Consider the following 16,306-nt stretch of genomic DNA (forward strand, 5'->3'; position numbering starts at 1 on the left):
TCCAAAGTTAGCAGAAGGGAAGAAATTATAAAGATCAGAGCAGAAATAAATGAAATAGAAACAAAAGAATAGCGAAGATCAATAAAACTAAAAGCTGGTTCTTTGAGAAGATAAACAAAATTGATAAACCATTAGCCAGACACATCAAGAAAAAGAGGGAGAGGACTCATCAATAAAATAGAGATGAAAAAGGAGAAGTTACAACAGACACCGAAGAAATACAAAGCATCCTAAGAGACTACTACAAGCAACTCTATGCCAATGAAATGGACAACCTGGAAGAAATGGACAAATTCATAGAAAGTTATAACCTCCAAGACTGAACCAGGAAGAAATAGAAAATATGAACAGACCAATCAAATGTAATGAAATTGAAACAGTGATTAATATCTTCCAACAAAAAAAGTTCAGGACCCGATGGCTTCATAGGTGAATTCTATCAAACATTTAGAGAAGAGCTAACACCAATCCTTCCCAAACTCTTCCAAAAAATTGCAGAGGAAGGAACATTCCCAAACTCATTCTATGATGCCACCATCACCCTGATACCAAGACCAAAGATACTACAATAAAGGAAAATTACAGACCAGTATCACGGATGAGATGCAAAAATCCTCAACAAAATACTAGCAAACAGAATCCAACAGCACATTAAAAGGATCATACACCATGATCAAGTGGGATTTATCCCAGGGATGCAAGGATTCTTCAATATACGCAAATCAATCAATGTGATACACCATATTAACAAATTGAAGAATAAAAACCATATGATCATCTCAATAGATGCAGAAATAGCTTTTGACAATATTCAACACCCAGTTATAAAAGTCTCCAGAAACTGGGCATAGAGGGAACCTACCTCAACATAATAAAGGCCATATATGACAAACCACAGCAAACATCATTCTCAATGGTGAAAAACTGAAAGCATTTCCTCTAAGATCAGGAACAAGACAAGGATGTCCACTCTCAGCACTATTATGCAACATAATTTTGGAAGTTTTAGCCACAGCAATCAGAGAAGAAAAGGAAATAAAAGGAATCCAAATCGGAAAAGAAGAAGTAAAGCTGTCACTGTTTGCAGATGAAATGATACTATACATAGAGAATCCTAAAAATGCCACCAGAAAACTACTAGAGCTAATCAATGAATTTGGTAAAGTTGCAGGATACAAAATTAATGCACAGAAATCTCTTGCATTCCTATACAATAAAGACGAAAATGTGAAAGAGAAATTAAGGAAATATTTCCATTTACCACTGCAACAAAAAGAATAAAATACCTATGAATAAACCTAGCTAGGGAGACAAAAGACCTGAATGTAGAAAACTATAAGACACTGATGAAAGAAATTAAAGATGATACCAACAGATGCAGAGATATACCATGTTCTTGCAATGGAAGAATCAATATTGTGAAAATGACTGTACCACCCAAAGCAATCTACAGGTTCAATGCAATCCCTATCAAATTAGCAATGGCATTTTTTACAGAACTAGAACAAAAAATCTTAAAACTTGTATGGAGACACAAAAGACCCCGAATAGCCATAGCAGTCTTGAGGAGAATAAACGGAGCTGGAGGAATCAGACTCCCTGACTTCAGACTATACTACAGACCTACAGTAATCAAGGCAATATAGTACTGGCACAAAAAACAGAAACATAGATCAATGGAACAAGATAGAAAACCCAGAGATAAACCCACGCACCTATGGTCAAGTAATCTATGACAAAGGAGGCAAAGATATACAATGGAGAAAAGACAGTCTCTTCAATAAGTGGTGCTGGGAAAACTGGACAGCTACATGTAAAAGAATGAAATTAGAACACTCCCTAACACCAAACACAAAAATAAACTCACAATGGATTAGAGACCTAAATGTAAGACCAGACACTATAAAATTCTTAGAGGAAAACATAGGAAGAACACTCTCTGACACAAGTCACAGCAAGATCTTTTTTGATCCACCTCCTACAGTAATGGAAATAAAAACAAAAATAAATGGGACCTAATGAAACTTCAAAGCTTTTGCATAGCAAAGGAAACCATAAACAAGATGAAAAGAGAACCCTCAGAATGGGAGAAAATATTTGCAAACGAATCAACGGACAAAGGATTAATCTCCAAAATATATAAACAGCTCATGAAGCTCAATATTAAAGAAACAAACAACCCAATCCAAAAATGGGCAGAAGACCTAAATAGACATTTCTCCAAAGAAGACATACTGAAGAAGAACATGAAAAGCTGCTCAACATCACTAATTATTAGAGAAATGCAAATCAAAACTACAATGAGGTATCACGTCACACCAGTTAGAATGGGCATCATCAGAAAATCTACAAACAGCAAATGCTGGAGAGGGTGTGGAGAAAAGTGAACCCTCTTGCACTGTTGGTGGGAATGTAAATTGATAGAGCCACTATGGAGAACTGTATGAAGGTTCCTTAAAAAACTAAAAATAGAATTACCATATGATCCAACAATCCCACTACTGGGCATATACCCAGAGAAAACCATAATTCAAAAAGTCACATGCACCCCAATGTTCATTGCAGCACTATTTACAATAGCCAGGTCATGGAAGCAACCTAAATGCCCATCGACAGACGAATGGATAAAGAAGATGTGGTACATATATACAATGGAATATTACTCAGCCATAAAAAGGAACGAAATTGGGTCATTTGTTGAGATGTGGATGGATCTAGAGACTGTCATACAGAGTGAAGTAAGTGAGAAAGAGTAAAACAAATATCGTATATTAATGCATGTATGTGGAACCTAGAAAAATGGTGCTGATGAACCAGTTTGCAGGGCAGAAGTTGAGACACAGATGTAGAGAACAAACGTATGCACACCAAGGGGGGAAAGTCGTGGGGCATGGGGATGGTGGTGTGATGAATTGGGCAATTAGGATTGATATGTGTACACTGATGTGTTTATAATTGATGACTAATAAGAACCTACTATGTAAAAAAGTAATAAATTAAAATTCAAAAATGAAAAAAAATATATAAATAAAGCATCACCAGAAAAAAAAAATTGGAGAGAGAAAGAGTTTTCCAGATAAGCAGAAGGCAAGGGAGTTATCACTACTAAACCAGCCTTACAAGAAATGTTAAAGGGACTTCTTTAAGCTGAATAGAAAGGGCAATAATTAGTAACAAGAAAAGATAAACCTCAATAGAAAGGTAAATATACAGAACATGTAGTGGATTAATCACTTAAATGTGGTAAAAATAACTACTATTACAATAATTCTTTAAGGATACACAAGATAAAAAGATATAAAATGTGACATCAAAATCATAAAACATGGGGAAGGGGTAAGAGTAAAAATGTTAAGCTTTAGAATGGTTTAAGTTTACAACAAACTTCAGTTTTTATCAATTTAAAATAGACTGTTAGGGATATACTCTATAATATATAAGCCTCATAGTAACCACAAAGCAAAAATATAATCACAAAAAATAAAAAAATGGAATATAAGCATACCACTTAAGAAAGTCATCAAACCACAAAGGAAGAAAGCAGTAGCAGAAGAAAGGAACAGAGAGGACTACAAAACAGCCAGAAAGCATTAAGTACATACATACCAATATATCTTTAAAGGTAAATGGACTAAATTCTCAATTCAAAAGACAGAGTAGCTGAATGGATAGAAAAAACAAAACCCATGTATATGCTGCTTACAAGAGACTCCCTTCAAACGTAAGAACACACAAACTGAAAATGAAGGGATAAAAGATATATAAAAAGATATTTCATGCAAATGGAGCCCAAAAGAAACTGGGGGTAGCTATACTTATGACAGTTTTTGTTTAACAGTCTAATTTTTCTGGTATAAGAGACAAGGGAACTGCATAATGATAAAGGGGTCAATCCACAAGAAGATATAACATTTGTAAATATTTATGCTTCCAACATAGGAGCACCTAAATATATAAAGCCAAATATTAACAGACCTAAGAGGAGAAATAGACAGCAATATAAAAATAGCAGGGGGCTTTAATACCCCACTTATATCAATGGATAGATCATCCAGACAGAGAATCAATAAAGAAACATCAGCTTTTTAAACAATATGTTAGACCAGATGAATTTAACAGATATATATAGAACATTCCATCCAACAGCAACAGAACACACAGTCTTCTCAAGTGCACATGGAATGCTTCCTAGGATAGATCATATGACAGGCCAAAAACCAAATCTTAATAAATTTAAGATAGAAATGATATCAAGATTCATTTCTGACCTCAATAGTATGAAACTAGAAATCAATTTCAAGAAGGAAACTGGAAAATTTGCAAATATGTGGAGATTAAACAACATGCTACCGAACATTCAATGGGTCAAAAGAGAAATAAAATATTTTGAGACAAATGAAAATGGGGATATTACATATCAAAACTTGTGGCGTACAGCAAAAACAGTTCTGAGAGGGAAGTTCACAGTGATAAATGCCTACCTCAAGAAACAAAAGTCTCAAACAACCTAACTTTACACCTCAAGGAAATAGAAAAAGAAGAATAAATGAAGGTCAAAATTAGTAGAAGGGAGAACAATAACAAATTTTAGAGCAGAAATAGAGACTAAAAAGCCAATAGAAGAGATCAATGAAACAAAAAGCTGATTCTTTGAAAAGATAAACAAAATTTATAAGCCTTAGTTAGACTCACCAAGCAAAAGAGACAGAGGACTCAAATAAAATCAGAAATGAAAGAGGAACTATAACAACTGATACCATAGAAATACAAGTATCATAGAGACTACTCTGAACAATTATACACCAACAAATTAGACAACCTAGAAGACATGGATAAATTCCTAGAAACATATAACCTACCCAGACTGAATCACGATGAAATAGAAAATCTGAACAGACCAATACAAGTAAGGAGATTGAGTCAGTAATCAAAAACCACCCAACAAGCAAAAGTCCAGGACCAGACAGCTTCACTTGTGAATTCTACCAAACATTCAAAGAAGAATTAATATCAATTCTTCTCGAACTCCTCCAAAAAATACAAGAGGAGGGAACTCTTCCAAACTCATTTTATGAGGCCAGCATTACCCTGAAACTAAAAACCAGACAAGGGTGATACAGAAAAGAAAATTACAGGTCAATATCCCTGATGAACATAGATGCAAAAATCCTCAATAAAATATTAGCAAAGCAAATTCAACAATACACTAAAAGGATCAAAGACCATGATAAAATGAGACTTGGTCCAGGAATGCAATGACGGTTCAGTATCCACAAAGCAATCAACGTGATATACCACATTAACAAAATGAAGGATAAAAATCATTTGATCATCTCAATAGGTGGAGAAAAAGCATTTGACAAAATTCAACATCTATTTATGATAAAAACTCTTAACGAAGTGTATGTAGACAGAGTGTACCTTAACATAATAAAGGTCATATATGACAAGTCCGCAACTAACATCATACTCAAAAGTGGAAAGCTGAAAGCTTTTCCCCTAAGATCAGGAACAAGACAAGGATGCCCACTCTTGCCACTTTTATTCAACATAGTATTGTCTTTGCAAGAGCAAATAGGCAAGGAAAAAAAAAAAAGAAGGCATCCAGATTGGAAGGGAAGAAGTAAAACTGTCACTATTTGCAGATGACATGATACTATTTATAGAAAATCCTAAAGACCGCCACCAAAAAAACTGTTAGAACTAATAAATTCAGTAAAGTTGCAGAATACAAAATCAACACACACAAATCAATTGCATTTCTATACATTAATAACAAACTCTCAGAAAGGGAAATTAAGAAAACAATCCCATTTAAAATTACACCAAAAAGAATAAAATACACAGGAATAAATTTAATGAAGGAGATGAAAGACCTATACACTGAAGACTTATTAATGAAAGAAATTGAGGATGACAAATATAAATGGAAAGATATTCCATGCTCATAGATTGAAAGAATCAGTATTGTTACAGTGTCCATACTACTCAAAGCAGTCTACCGATTCACTACAATCCCTATCAAAATTCCAATGGCATTTTTCACAGAAATAGAATAAACAATCCTAAAATTTATATGGAATCACAAAAGACCCCAAATAGTCAAAGCAATCTTTAGAAAGAAAACACTGGAGGCATCACTGACTTCAAACTATACTAGTGATAAAAAATTACAGTAATCACAGTATAGTTTTGCATAAAAACAGACACACATATATTGAACAGACTAGCCCAGAAATAAACCCACGCATATATGGTCAATTAATTTACAACAAAGGAGCCAAGAGTATACAGTGGGGAAAGGACAGTCTCCTCAATAAATGTTGGGGAAACTTGACAGTCCCATGCAAAAGAATGAAACTGAACCACTACCTTATACCACACACAAAAATTAACTCAAAATGGATTAAAGACTTGACAGAAAACCTGAAACCAGAAAACTGCTAGAAGAAAACATAGGTGGTAAGCTCCTTGACATTGATTTTAGGGATGATTATTTTTAAAGCAAAAATAAAGAAGTGGAACTGTATCAAACTAAAAAGCTTTTGCACAGCAAAGAAAACCTTCAATAAAATGAGAAGGCAACTTATTGAATGGGAGAAAATATTTGCAAATCATATATCTGATAAAGGTTTAATATCTAAAGCATATAAAGAACTCATATAACTCAATAGAAAAAAAATCCAATTTAAAAAGGGGCAGAGGATCTGAATAGACATTTTTTTTGAAGAAGACATGCAAATCACCAACAGGCACATGAAAAAAATAAGGTACTCAACATCACTAATCATGAGGGAAATGCATATCAAAACCACGGTGAGATATCACCTCACACCTGTTAGGATGGCTATTATCAGAAAGCCAAGAAATAAGTGTTGGTGAGGATGTGGAGAAAAGGGAACCCCTGTGAACTGTTGGTGGGAATGTAAATAGATGTACCCACTTTGGAAAACAGTATGGAGGGGCCTCAAAAAATTAAAAATTAAAAATGATCCAGCAATTCCACTTCTGGGTATTTACCTGAAGAAAATAAAAACACTAATTTGAAAAGATATGTGCACCCCCATGTTCATTACAGCATTATTTACAATAGCCAAGATATGCAGCCAACCTAAGTGTCCATCAATGGATAAACTGATAAAGAAAATGATATGTGTATATACACACACACACACACACACGTATAAAAGTGACACGTGTGTATATACACACACAGGAATATTAATCAGCAATAAAAAAAAAATCTTGCCATTTGTGGCAACACTAACGGACCTGAGGACGTCATGCTAAGTAAAATATGCCAGAGAAAGACAGATACCATATGGTCTCATTTATATGTGGAATCTAAACAAAACCAACAAAATAGATACAGAGAACAGATTGGTGGTTGTCATAGTCAGGGGGTGGGTAAAATAGGTAAGGGGATCAAAAGGTACAAGCTTCAAGCTATAAAATAAGTAAGTCATGGAGATGTAATATACAGCATGATGACTATAGTTAATAATACAGTATTGCATATTTGGAAGTTAAATAGATCTTAAAAGTTCTCATCAGAAGAAAAAATGTTTTTAGTAACTGTATAGTGCAGGATATTAATTAGACGTATTGTGGTGATCATTTTGAAATATATACAAATATCAAATCATTATGTTGTACTCCTAAAACTAATATAATGTGAATTATAAAAATAATTCAGTTAAAAATTCAGCATCCAATAGAGGAATCAGGCTTCCTGACTTCAGACTATACTACAAAGCTACAGTAATCAAAACAGTATGGTAGTGGCAGAAAAACAACTATAGATCAATGGAACAGGATAGAAAGCCCAGAAATAAACCCACGCACCTATGGTCAATTAATCTATGACAAAGGAGGCAAGACTATACAATGGAGAAAAGACAGTCTCTTCAGTAAGTTGTGCTGGGAAAACTGGACAGCTACATGCCAAAGAATGAAATTAGAACACTCTTTAATACCACACACACAAAATAAACTCAAAATGGATTAAAGACCTAAATGTAACACTGGATCCTATAAAACTGCTAGAGGAAAACATAGGCAGAACACTCTTTGACATAAATCACAGCAATATCTTTTTGGATACACCACCTAGAGTAATGGAAATAAAAACAAAAATAAATGGGACCTAGTTAAACTTAAAAGCATTTGCATAGCAAAGGAAACCATAAACAAAACGAAAAGGCAACCTACAGAATGGGAGAAAATATTTGCAAGTGATACAACTGACAAGGGATTAATCTCTAAAATATAGGAACAGCTCATAGAGCTCAATATCAAAAAAACCACCCAATGAAAAAATGGACAGAAGATCTAAATAGATATTTCTCCAAAGAAGATACACATATGGCCAAAAGGCACATGAAAGGATGCTCAACATCACTAATTATTAGAGAAGTGCAAATCAAAACTACAATGAGGTATCACCTCACACTGGTCAGAAAGGCCATCATCAAAAAGTCTACAGATAATAAATACTGGAGAAAGTGGAGAAAGAAGAATCCTCCTACAACTGTCAGTGGGAATGTAAATTGATGCAGCCACTATGGAGAACAGTATGAAGGTTCCTTAAAAAACTAAAAATACAGCTACCATATGATCCTGCAATCCCACTCCTGGCCATATATCCGGAGAAAACCATAGTTGGAAAAGATACATGCACCCCAGTGTTCATTGCAGCACTATTTACAATAGCCAAGACCTGGAAGCAACCTAAATGTCTATTGACAGAGGAATGAATAAAGAAGATGTGGTATATTTATCAATGGAATACTACTTAGCCATAAAAAGGAAGGAAATAATGCCATTTGCAGCAACATGGAGGGACCCAGAGGTTGTCATACTGAGTGAAGTAAGCCAGACAGAGAACAACAAATATCATATGATATTGCTTATATGTGGAATCTAAAAAAAATTATACAAATGAACTTATATACAAAACAGAAATAGATCCTCAGACATAGAAAAGAAACTTATGGTTACCAAAGGGGAAAGAGGGGGCAGGGATAACTTAGGAGTTTGAGATTAACATAAACACATACTATATATAGAATAGATAACCAACAAGGACCTACTGTATAGCACAGGGGACTATACTCAATATTTTGTAATAACCTGTAAAGGAAAATAATCTGAAAAATATGTATAACTGGATCACTTTGCTGTACACCTGAAACTAAATCAACTATACTTCCATTAAAAAAAAATTCAGCATCCAAAGCTCTATTCCAGACTCACTAGATGAGAATGTGCATTTTTAACAAGATCCATAGGTGATTCACATTAAAGCTTGAGACAAACTTGCCTAGAGGGTTCTAGAAGAAAGAAGAAGGGGGTGAAGAGTGTTAGAGAGGAAGGAAGGAGGAAAGACCTATTTTTCTGTCTTTTAGGAAAAATAATCACTCAGCATGATCAGTGTGCACGTATATGCCCTTGAGTGACCTCAGTGATACAATGCAGAAACATCTCCCACGTGTAGCCAGATCTGTTCCCAACTGTAATTTCACAAACTGCCAGTAAGCCTTGAGGGCCTAGAAGCAGAGCTGCCTTGGGCGGAATGAGAGCTATCAGAAGTGGGCTTTTCCAGGTAGGAGAAAGATGATATCTCCCAGGCATGGGAGCAAGGGGGAGCTCATGCCTCTTTGACTAAGAAGCACATGTATTAGGTCACTGGAAATAAGGGGGGGTTGGTAGAGGCCCCAAAAAGGAGCCTCCGGCTGAGCATATTGATTTGCCAGTATTGAGCGTCATTCCCAGGCTCACCTGGGACACAAATGGCTTATAAGTTGCAAATGAATTCTGTGGCCACATTTTCCCCAAATAACATTTCATCTTCATTAGAGATGACCACAGTGTGTTAACTTAATAGGATGTTCCAAGTGATTGTTTTCCAAATAACACACTTCAGGGTTGGGATGAGGGAACATGAATGCAGTAATGTGTAGATACCAGTTCCAATAAGTTCAAGTTGCCAACTGCCCCCAAGCATTCAGTCACACTATTTCATAGAGTTACACAAATAATTTTGAGCTGTGTGGTTGCTTTGGCATGTCCTCACAGGCCAAGCTTAATGGTATGTTTCAGATACTGACCATTCGGAAATTATGCCTGACCAATCAAAACAGTTATCCTACCAATTAGCACGGGCCTCTGACAAACCACAACAGTTGTTCCCACATAGTTGGTAGGTACCAGCTGATAATCAGTCCTGGCAGGCAGCTCTTAGATGCTCAGTAGGTCTCCAGTAAGTTTTGAACCCAGACTTTAGGAAAAACAGAGTATATACAATTATATCATTTCCCTCAAGCACCACACCAGATTTTTTTTTTTTGGTGCCAACAACATTCTAAAACAGAGAAGGAGTCAGATGATGAATAGGACAACTATGCTTTGTCTAAATAGAGGCCCTATCTACCTGCACTGGGCAAAATCTAGGCCTCTAATTACAAATGGGAGTTCCTGACTTGTGTTCAGTCCCACCTGGCCCAGAAACAATGACCTGGCCCAGAAATGATGACAGCACCGCACACTGCACCCTTGGCTGCTTCTGTCATGGCCTGGTGTGTGTCACAGCTCAGGTTTGCTCTTCCTAATGAAGAACCTGCAGTTTGTGTTGGTCTTTCTTTTCAGTTATAACTAAAACATAAAATTTCCTCTCCAAATGGAGAGTTACTGTGGTTCCTCCCTCCGTCCAGCTGAGCCCCCATTTATTCTCTCTCTTGAGCTAACCTGGGACTTTTTTGGTTAACCTCCAACAGGGAACGGAGAAAGGAGTTGCTGGTAGCAGCTAGGCTTCAACTCTTCTTGGCCTGGAACAATGGCTCTCTACCCTGACTGCACATTAGAATCACTTGGGTGGCTTCTAAAACATGCCCATGTTTAGATCCCTCTCCTGAGCAATTGACTTAGAGTCACTGGAGAAATTTCTTTAAAAGACCAATGTCTAGCAAAGACACCACCAAAAAGGAAAATTATAGGCCAATATCTTTGATGAATATAGATGCACAAATTCTCAACAAAATATTAGCAAACTGAATCCAGCAACACATAAAAAATATCGTAACACCATGACCAAGTGGGATACGTCCCAAGTTCACAAGGATGGTTCAGCATATAAAATCAATCAATGTGATAACACCACATAAACAAAAGACAAAAAACACATGAACATCACAGTATATGCAGAAAAAGCATTTGACAAAATTCAACACCCATTCATGATAAAAAAAAAAAAACTCTTACCAAAGTGGGTATAGAGTGAACATATCTCCAGATAATAAAAGCTATTTATGACAAACCCACAGACAATATAATACTCAATGGTGAAAAGCTGAAAGCCTTTCTGCTAAAATCTGGAACAAGACAAGGATGCCCACTCTCACTTCTTCTATTCAACATAGTATTGGAAGTCCTAGCCACAGCAATCAGACAAGAAAAAGAAATAAAAGGTATCCAAATTGGGGGGACTTCCCTGGCAATCCAGTGGTTAAGACTTCACCTTCCAACTCAGCGGGTGCAGGTTTGAAACCTGGTCAGGAAGCTAAGATCCCATGTGCCTCATGGCCAAAGAACCGAAACATAAAACAGAAGCAATACTTTAACAAAATTCAATAAAGACTTTAAAAATGGTCCACATCAAAAGAAATCTTAAAAATAAAAAGGTATCCAGATTGGAAGGGAAGAGCTAAAACTGTCATTATATGCAGATGATATGATACTATATATAGAAAACCCTAAAGACTCCATACAAAAACTACTAGAACTGATAAATTCAGCAAGGTAGCAGGATACAAGATTAACATACAGAAATCTGTTGCATTTCTTTACACCAACAACAAAATATCAAAGGGAATGTAAAAGAAACAATACCTTTTAAAATCACAACCCCCAAAACAAAATACTTAGGAATAAGCTTCACCAAGGAGGTGAAAGACTTATTCGCTGAGAACTATAAAACATTAATAAAGGAAATTAAAGATGACTCAAAGAAATGGAAAGATATCCCGTGCTCTTGTATTGGAAGAATTAATATTGTTAAAATCGCCATACTACCCAAAGCCATCTACAGATTTAATGAGATCCATATCAAATTACTCATGACATATTTCACAGAACTAGAACAGATAATCTTAAAATTTACATGGTACCCTAAAAGACCTAGAATTGCCAAGGCAATTCTGAAGATAAAGAACAAAGCAGGAGGTAAAACCCTCCCAGACTTCAGACAATACCACAAAGCTACAGTAATCAAAACAGCATGGTATTGGCACAAAAACAGTGGATCAATGGAACAGAATAGAGAGCCCAGAAATAAGCCCACACACCTAAGGTCAGTTAATCTTTGACAAAGGAGGCAAGAATATAGAATGGGAAAAAGACAGTCTCTTTCAGCAAATGGTGCTGGGAAAGTTGGACAGCTGCATGTAAATGGATGGAGTTAAAACACACCCTCTCACCATACGCAAAAACAAACTCAAAATGGCTTAAAGACTTAAAACATAAGACACGATACCATAAAACTCCTAGAAGAGAACATAGGCAAAACATTCTCTGACATAAATTGTACAAATGTTTTCTTAGTTCCATCTCCCAAGGCAATAGAAATAAATACAAAAATAAACAAATGGGACCTAATCAAACTCACAAGCTTTTGCACGGCAAAGTAAACCATAAACAAGATGAAAAAAACCTACAGAATGGGAGAAAATATTCACAAACACTGCGACCAACAAGGGCTTAATTTCCAAAATATACAAACAGCTCATACAACTCAACAACAAAAAACAAACAACCCAATCCAAAAAATGGGCAGAAGACCTAAATAGACCTCTCTCCAAAGAAGAAATATGGATGGCCAATAGGCACATGAAAAGATGCTCAACATCACTAAATATTAGAGAAATGCAAATAAAAACTATAGTGAGGTGCCACCTCACACCAGTCAGAAGGGCCATCATTAAAAAGTCTACAAGTAACAAATGCTGGAGAGGGTGTGGAGAAAAGGGAACCCTCTTACACTGTTGGTGGGAATGTAAATTGCTACAGCCACTATGGAGAACAGTCTGGAGGTTCCTAAAAAACTAAAAATAGAGCTACAATATGCTCTAGCAATCCCAATCCTGGGCACATATCCAGAGAAAACAATACATGCACCCCAATGTTCACTGCAGCACTATTTACAACAGCCAGGACATGGATGCAACCTAGATGTCCATCAACGGATGAATGGATAAAGAAGATGTGGCACATATATACAATGGAATATTACTCAGCCATAAAAAAGAAAGAAAGAATGCCATTTGCAGCAACATGGATGGACCTAGAGATTGTCATACTGAGTGAAGTAAGACAGAGAAAGACAAATATATGATATCACTTATTTGTGGAATCTAAAAGAATAGTATAAATGAACTTGTATGCAGAACAGAAATGGAGTCACAGATGTGGAGAACAAACTTGTGGTTACCAGGAGGGAAGGAGGGGGAGGGATAGATTGGGAGATTGGGACTGACATATAGATGCTACTATATATAAAATAGATAACTAATAAGAACCTACTGTATAGCATAGGGAACTCTACTCAATACTATGTAATGAGCTATATGGGAAAAGAATCTAAAAAAGAATGGATATATGTATATGTGTAGCTGATTCACTTTGCTGTATAGCAGAAACTGATAAAACATTGTAAATCAACTATACTCCAATAAAAATTAATTTAAAAAGCCCCAAAAGACACATGCACCCCAATGTTCATTGCAGCACTATTCACAATAGCCAAGACATGGAAACAACCCTAATGTCCATTGACAGATGAATGGATAAAGAAAATGTGGTGCATATATACAATGGAATACTACTGAGCCATAAAAAAGAACGAAATAATGCCATTTGCAGCAACATGGATGCAGCTAGAGATTATCATACTAAGTGAAGTAAGTCAGAAGGAGACAAATATCCTATGATATCGCTTATATATGGAATCTAAAAAAACGATAGAAATGAACTTATTTACAAAACAGAAACAGACTCACAGACTTGAAAAACAAACTTATGGCTAACAAAGGGTAAAGAAGGGGGAGGGATAAATTTGGAATTAACAGATACAGACTACTATATATATGAAATAAATGGTCCCTATATAAATGACAGGGACCTACTGTACAGCACAGGGAACTCAACTCAATATCTTATAGTAACCTATAATAGAAAAGAATCTGAAAGAGAATAAATATATATGCACAACTGAATCACTCTGCTGTACACCTGAAACATTGTAAATCAACTCTACTTCAATAGAAAATAAAAATTAAAAAAGAAAAAGCCCTCTCACCTGGCCCCAGCTGGAGAAGGCCCACTCCACACATAGCTGTTGGTTACAGGCCTGGGTGTCGACTGGCCGTTTGGCAAGCTGTGTGCACATGTCATTGGACACAGGAGTGGAGATCCCAGAGGCTTTCAGCTTCTGGCAGGTCACTCGGCGGGTCTGGACACCTCCCCCACAGCTCCGGGTACAGGCGGACCAGGAGGTCACCATCCACCTGGAAAGAGGAAGAAGAGTCAGGGCAAAGGGTCAAGCCTTGAGGAGAGGGACGATGCCATACACTCTCAGAAAAGGAGCCCCATGCATCTTCCTCTTCTCACCACACAGCAGCTAATTGCAGGACCATGTCTCTTTTCACAGTATATGCTTGGGGTGGTAGGCTGAAAATCCCCACCCCTCCCCGCCGAGATATCTATATCAAATCCCTGGAACTTGTGAATGCTACCTTATTTGGACAAAGGGTGTTTACAGATATAGTTAAAGATTTTGAGATGAGATTGTCCTGCATTATCTGGGTAGGTGTTAAATACCATCATGTACCCTTATAAGAGAAAGGCAGAGGGAGATTGGACATAGAAAATGAGGAGACAGTGTAACCACAGAGGCAGAGGTTGGAGTGATGTGGCCACAAGCCAAGGGACACCGGGAGCCACCAGAAGCTGCAAGGGCCGAGGAACTGATTCTCTCCCAGAGCTTTATGGAGGGGGTACAGCCCTGCTGACACCTTGATTTTGGACTTCTGGCCTCCACAACTGTAGGAGATTAGATTTCTCTTGTTTTAAGCAACAATGTTTGTGGTAATTTGCTGTGGCAGCCACAGGAAACAAATACCCTTTGGAAATTGACTAAAAAGGCGCATTGTGAAAGAGTTTTCTGAAGATCAGTTGCCTTTTCTTAACATTGGCCCCAAAAGCCGTGAGCTTGCAGATGACACATTCTGGGAAGACAGTCCTTTAGCTGGTTACGCTGCATTGCAGTTCTGGTACATCCTAATGGCATCCAAGTGTGGGGCAGAGAAGGGACAGTTTCCCAGGGAAGTCAGATCCAAACCTGGGTCGCCCCCTGACCCTGGAGGCAGTCTGGGTCTCGGTTCAGCCAAGTTCTGTCTGCTTGTACTCACTGTTTATTCTACGTCGCCTTAACCCACGTCTCATTTGATTTTGTTTAATCCCTCAGAAACCTACGAAGTTCCTTCCAGCTTTCTGGAGCAATTCCCACGCCCATGAGTCACAGTCCATAGGTCTTACACCTCTTTGAGGGCTGTATACGTGGTGACAGTAGTCGTTCTCAGGATGTTAGCTTCTAACTGCCATTCGGGCCCTCAGAAGTGAGACTGACCAGGACTGAGACAAATGGCTTTCCTCATAAAGCCAAGCTGTAAGCTGGGAAACACTCTGAAATCCTTGGTCTGTATACAAAGGTGGAGGGGTTCTCTTTGGATGTTTGTACCCTGGGCTAATCCTCAAAGAAGAGGGGAAGGGGGTGCAGTTTGGGGAAAAGAGAAAAAAATTTGGTGCTTTCCAGCCATTTAATTCCATCTAGAGAAAACAATTTGTTTTACTGCCTGAGAAAAAAATTTTTCTAAATGAAGTGGCTGAAACAGCTACCTGGGTCAAAGCGGGACTTCGCAGTGTTATTCAGACAGCCTACGAGGGCCACACTTGTTTGTGTGCAGAGAAGGGGGCTGACGTGCCCAGGAAGCCTGGTGGGGAAACCAAGCAAAGGTGAGCCTGTGGCCACTTCCTGGTCTAGTGGCGCCACATCTGGCTTTCAGGAGAGGTAAGTAGCAGGGACAGGGAGCAAATTCCTCCTGAATCTGGGTCTGTGACTTATTTAATTTGGTGGAACTCCTCTGCTCCATTAGCCCTGGAGAGAGATGACTGCGTGCAGATTTCCATCTCGCAGGAGCAGAGCCACTTAGGAAACAAGCAGACGGTGCTTTAAAGCCGCTGGGGGCACTGAAAC

The 16,306-nt window shown here is 37.4% G+C and overlaps 1 protein-coding gene across 2 annotated transcripts in view; it reads right to left on the minus strand.

The window, feature by feature from the left end:
• ADAMTSL1 (ADAMTS like 1) overlaps positions 1-16,306 on the minus strand; it is a 469,150-nt gene that overhangs the window by 23,656 nt on the left and 429,188 nt on the right. For both annotated transcript variants that reach the window (XM_033858059.2, XM_033858057.2), the window contains one exon: positions 14,351-14,558. In XM_033858059.2, the coding sequence (XP_033713950.1) occupies positions 14,351-14,558 (208 nt within the window). The remainder of the gene's footprint in view (positions 1-14,350; positions 14,559-16,306) is intronic.

The sequence above is a fragment of the Tursiops truncatus genome, chromosome 6, assembly GCF_011762595.2.
Source record: "Tursiops truncatus isolate mTurTru1 chromosome 6, mTurTru1.mat.Y, whole genome shotgun sequence".
In the NCBI taxonomy this organism is placed as follows: Eukaryota; Metazoa; Chordata; class Mammalia; order Artiodactyla; family Delphinidae; genus Tursiops; species Tursiops truncatus.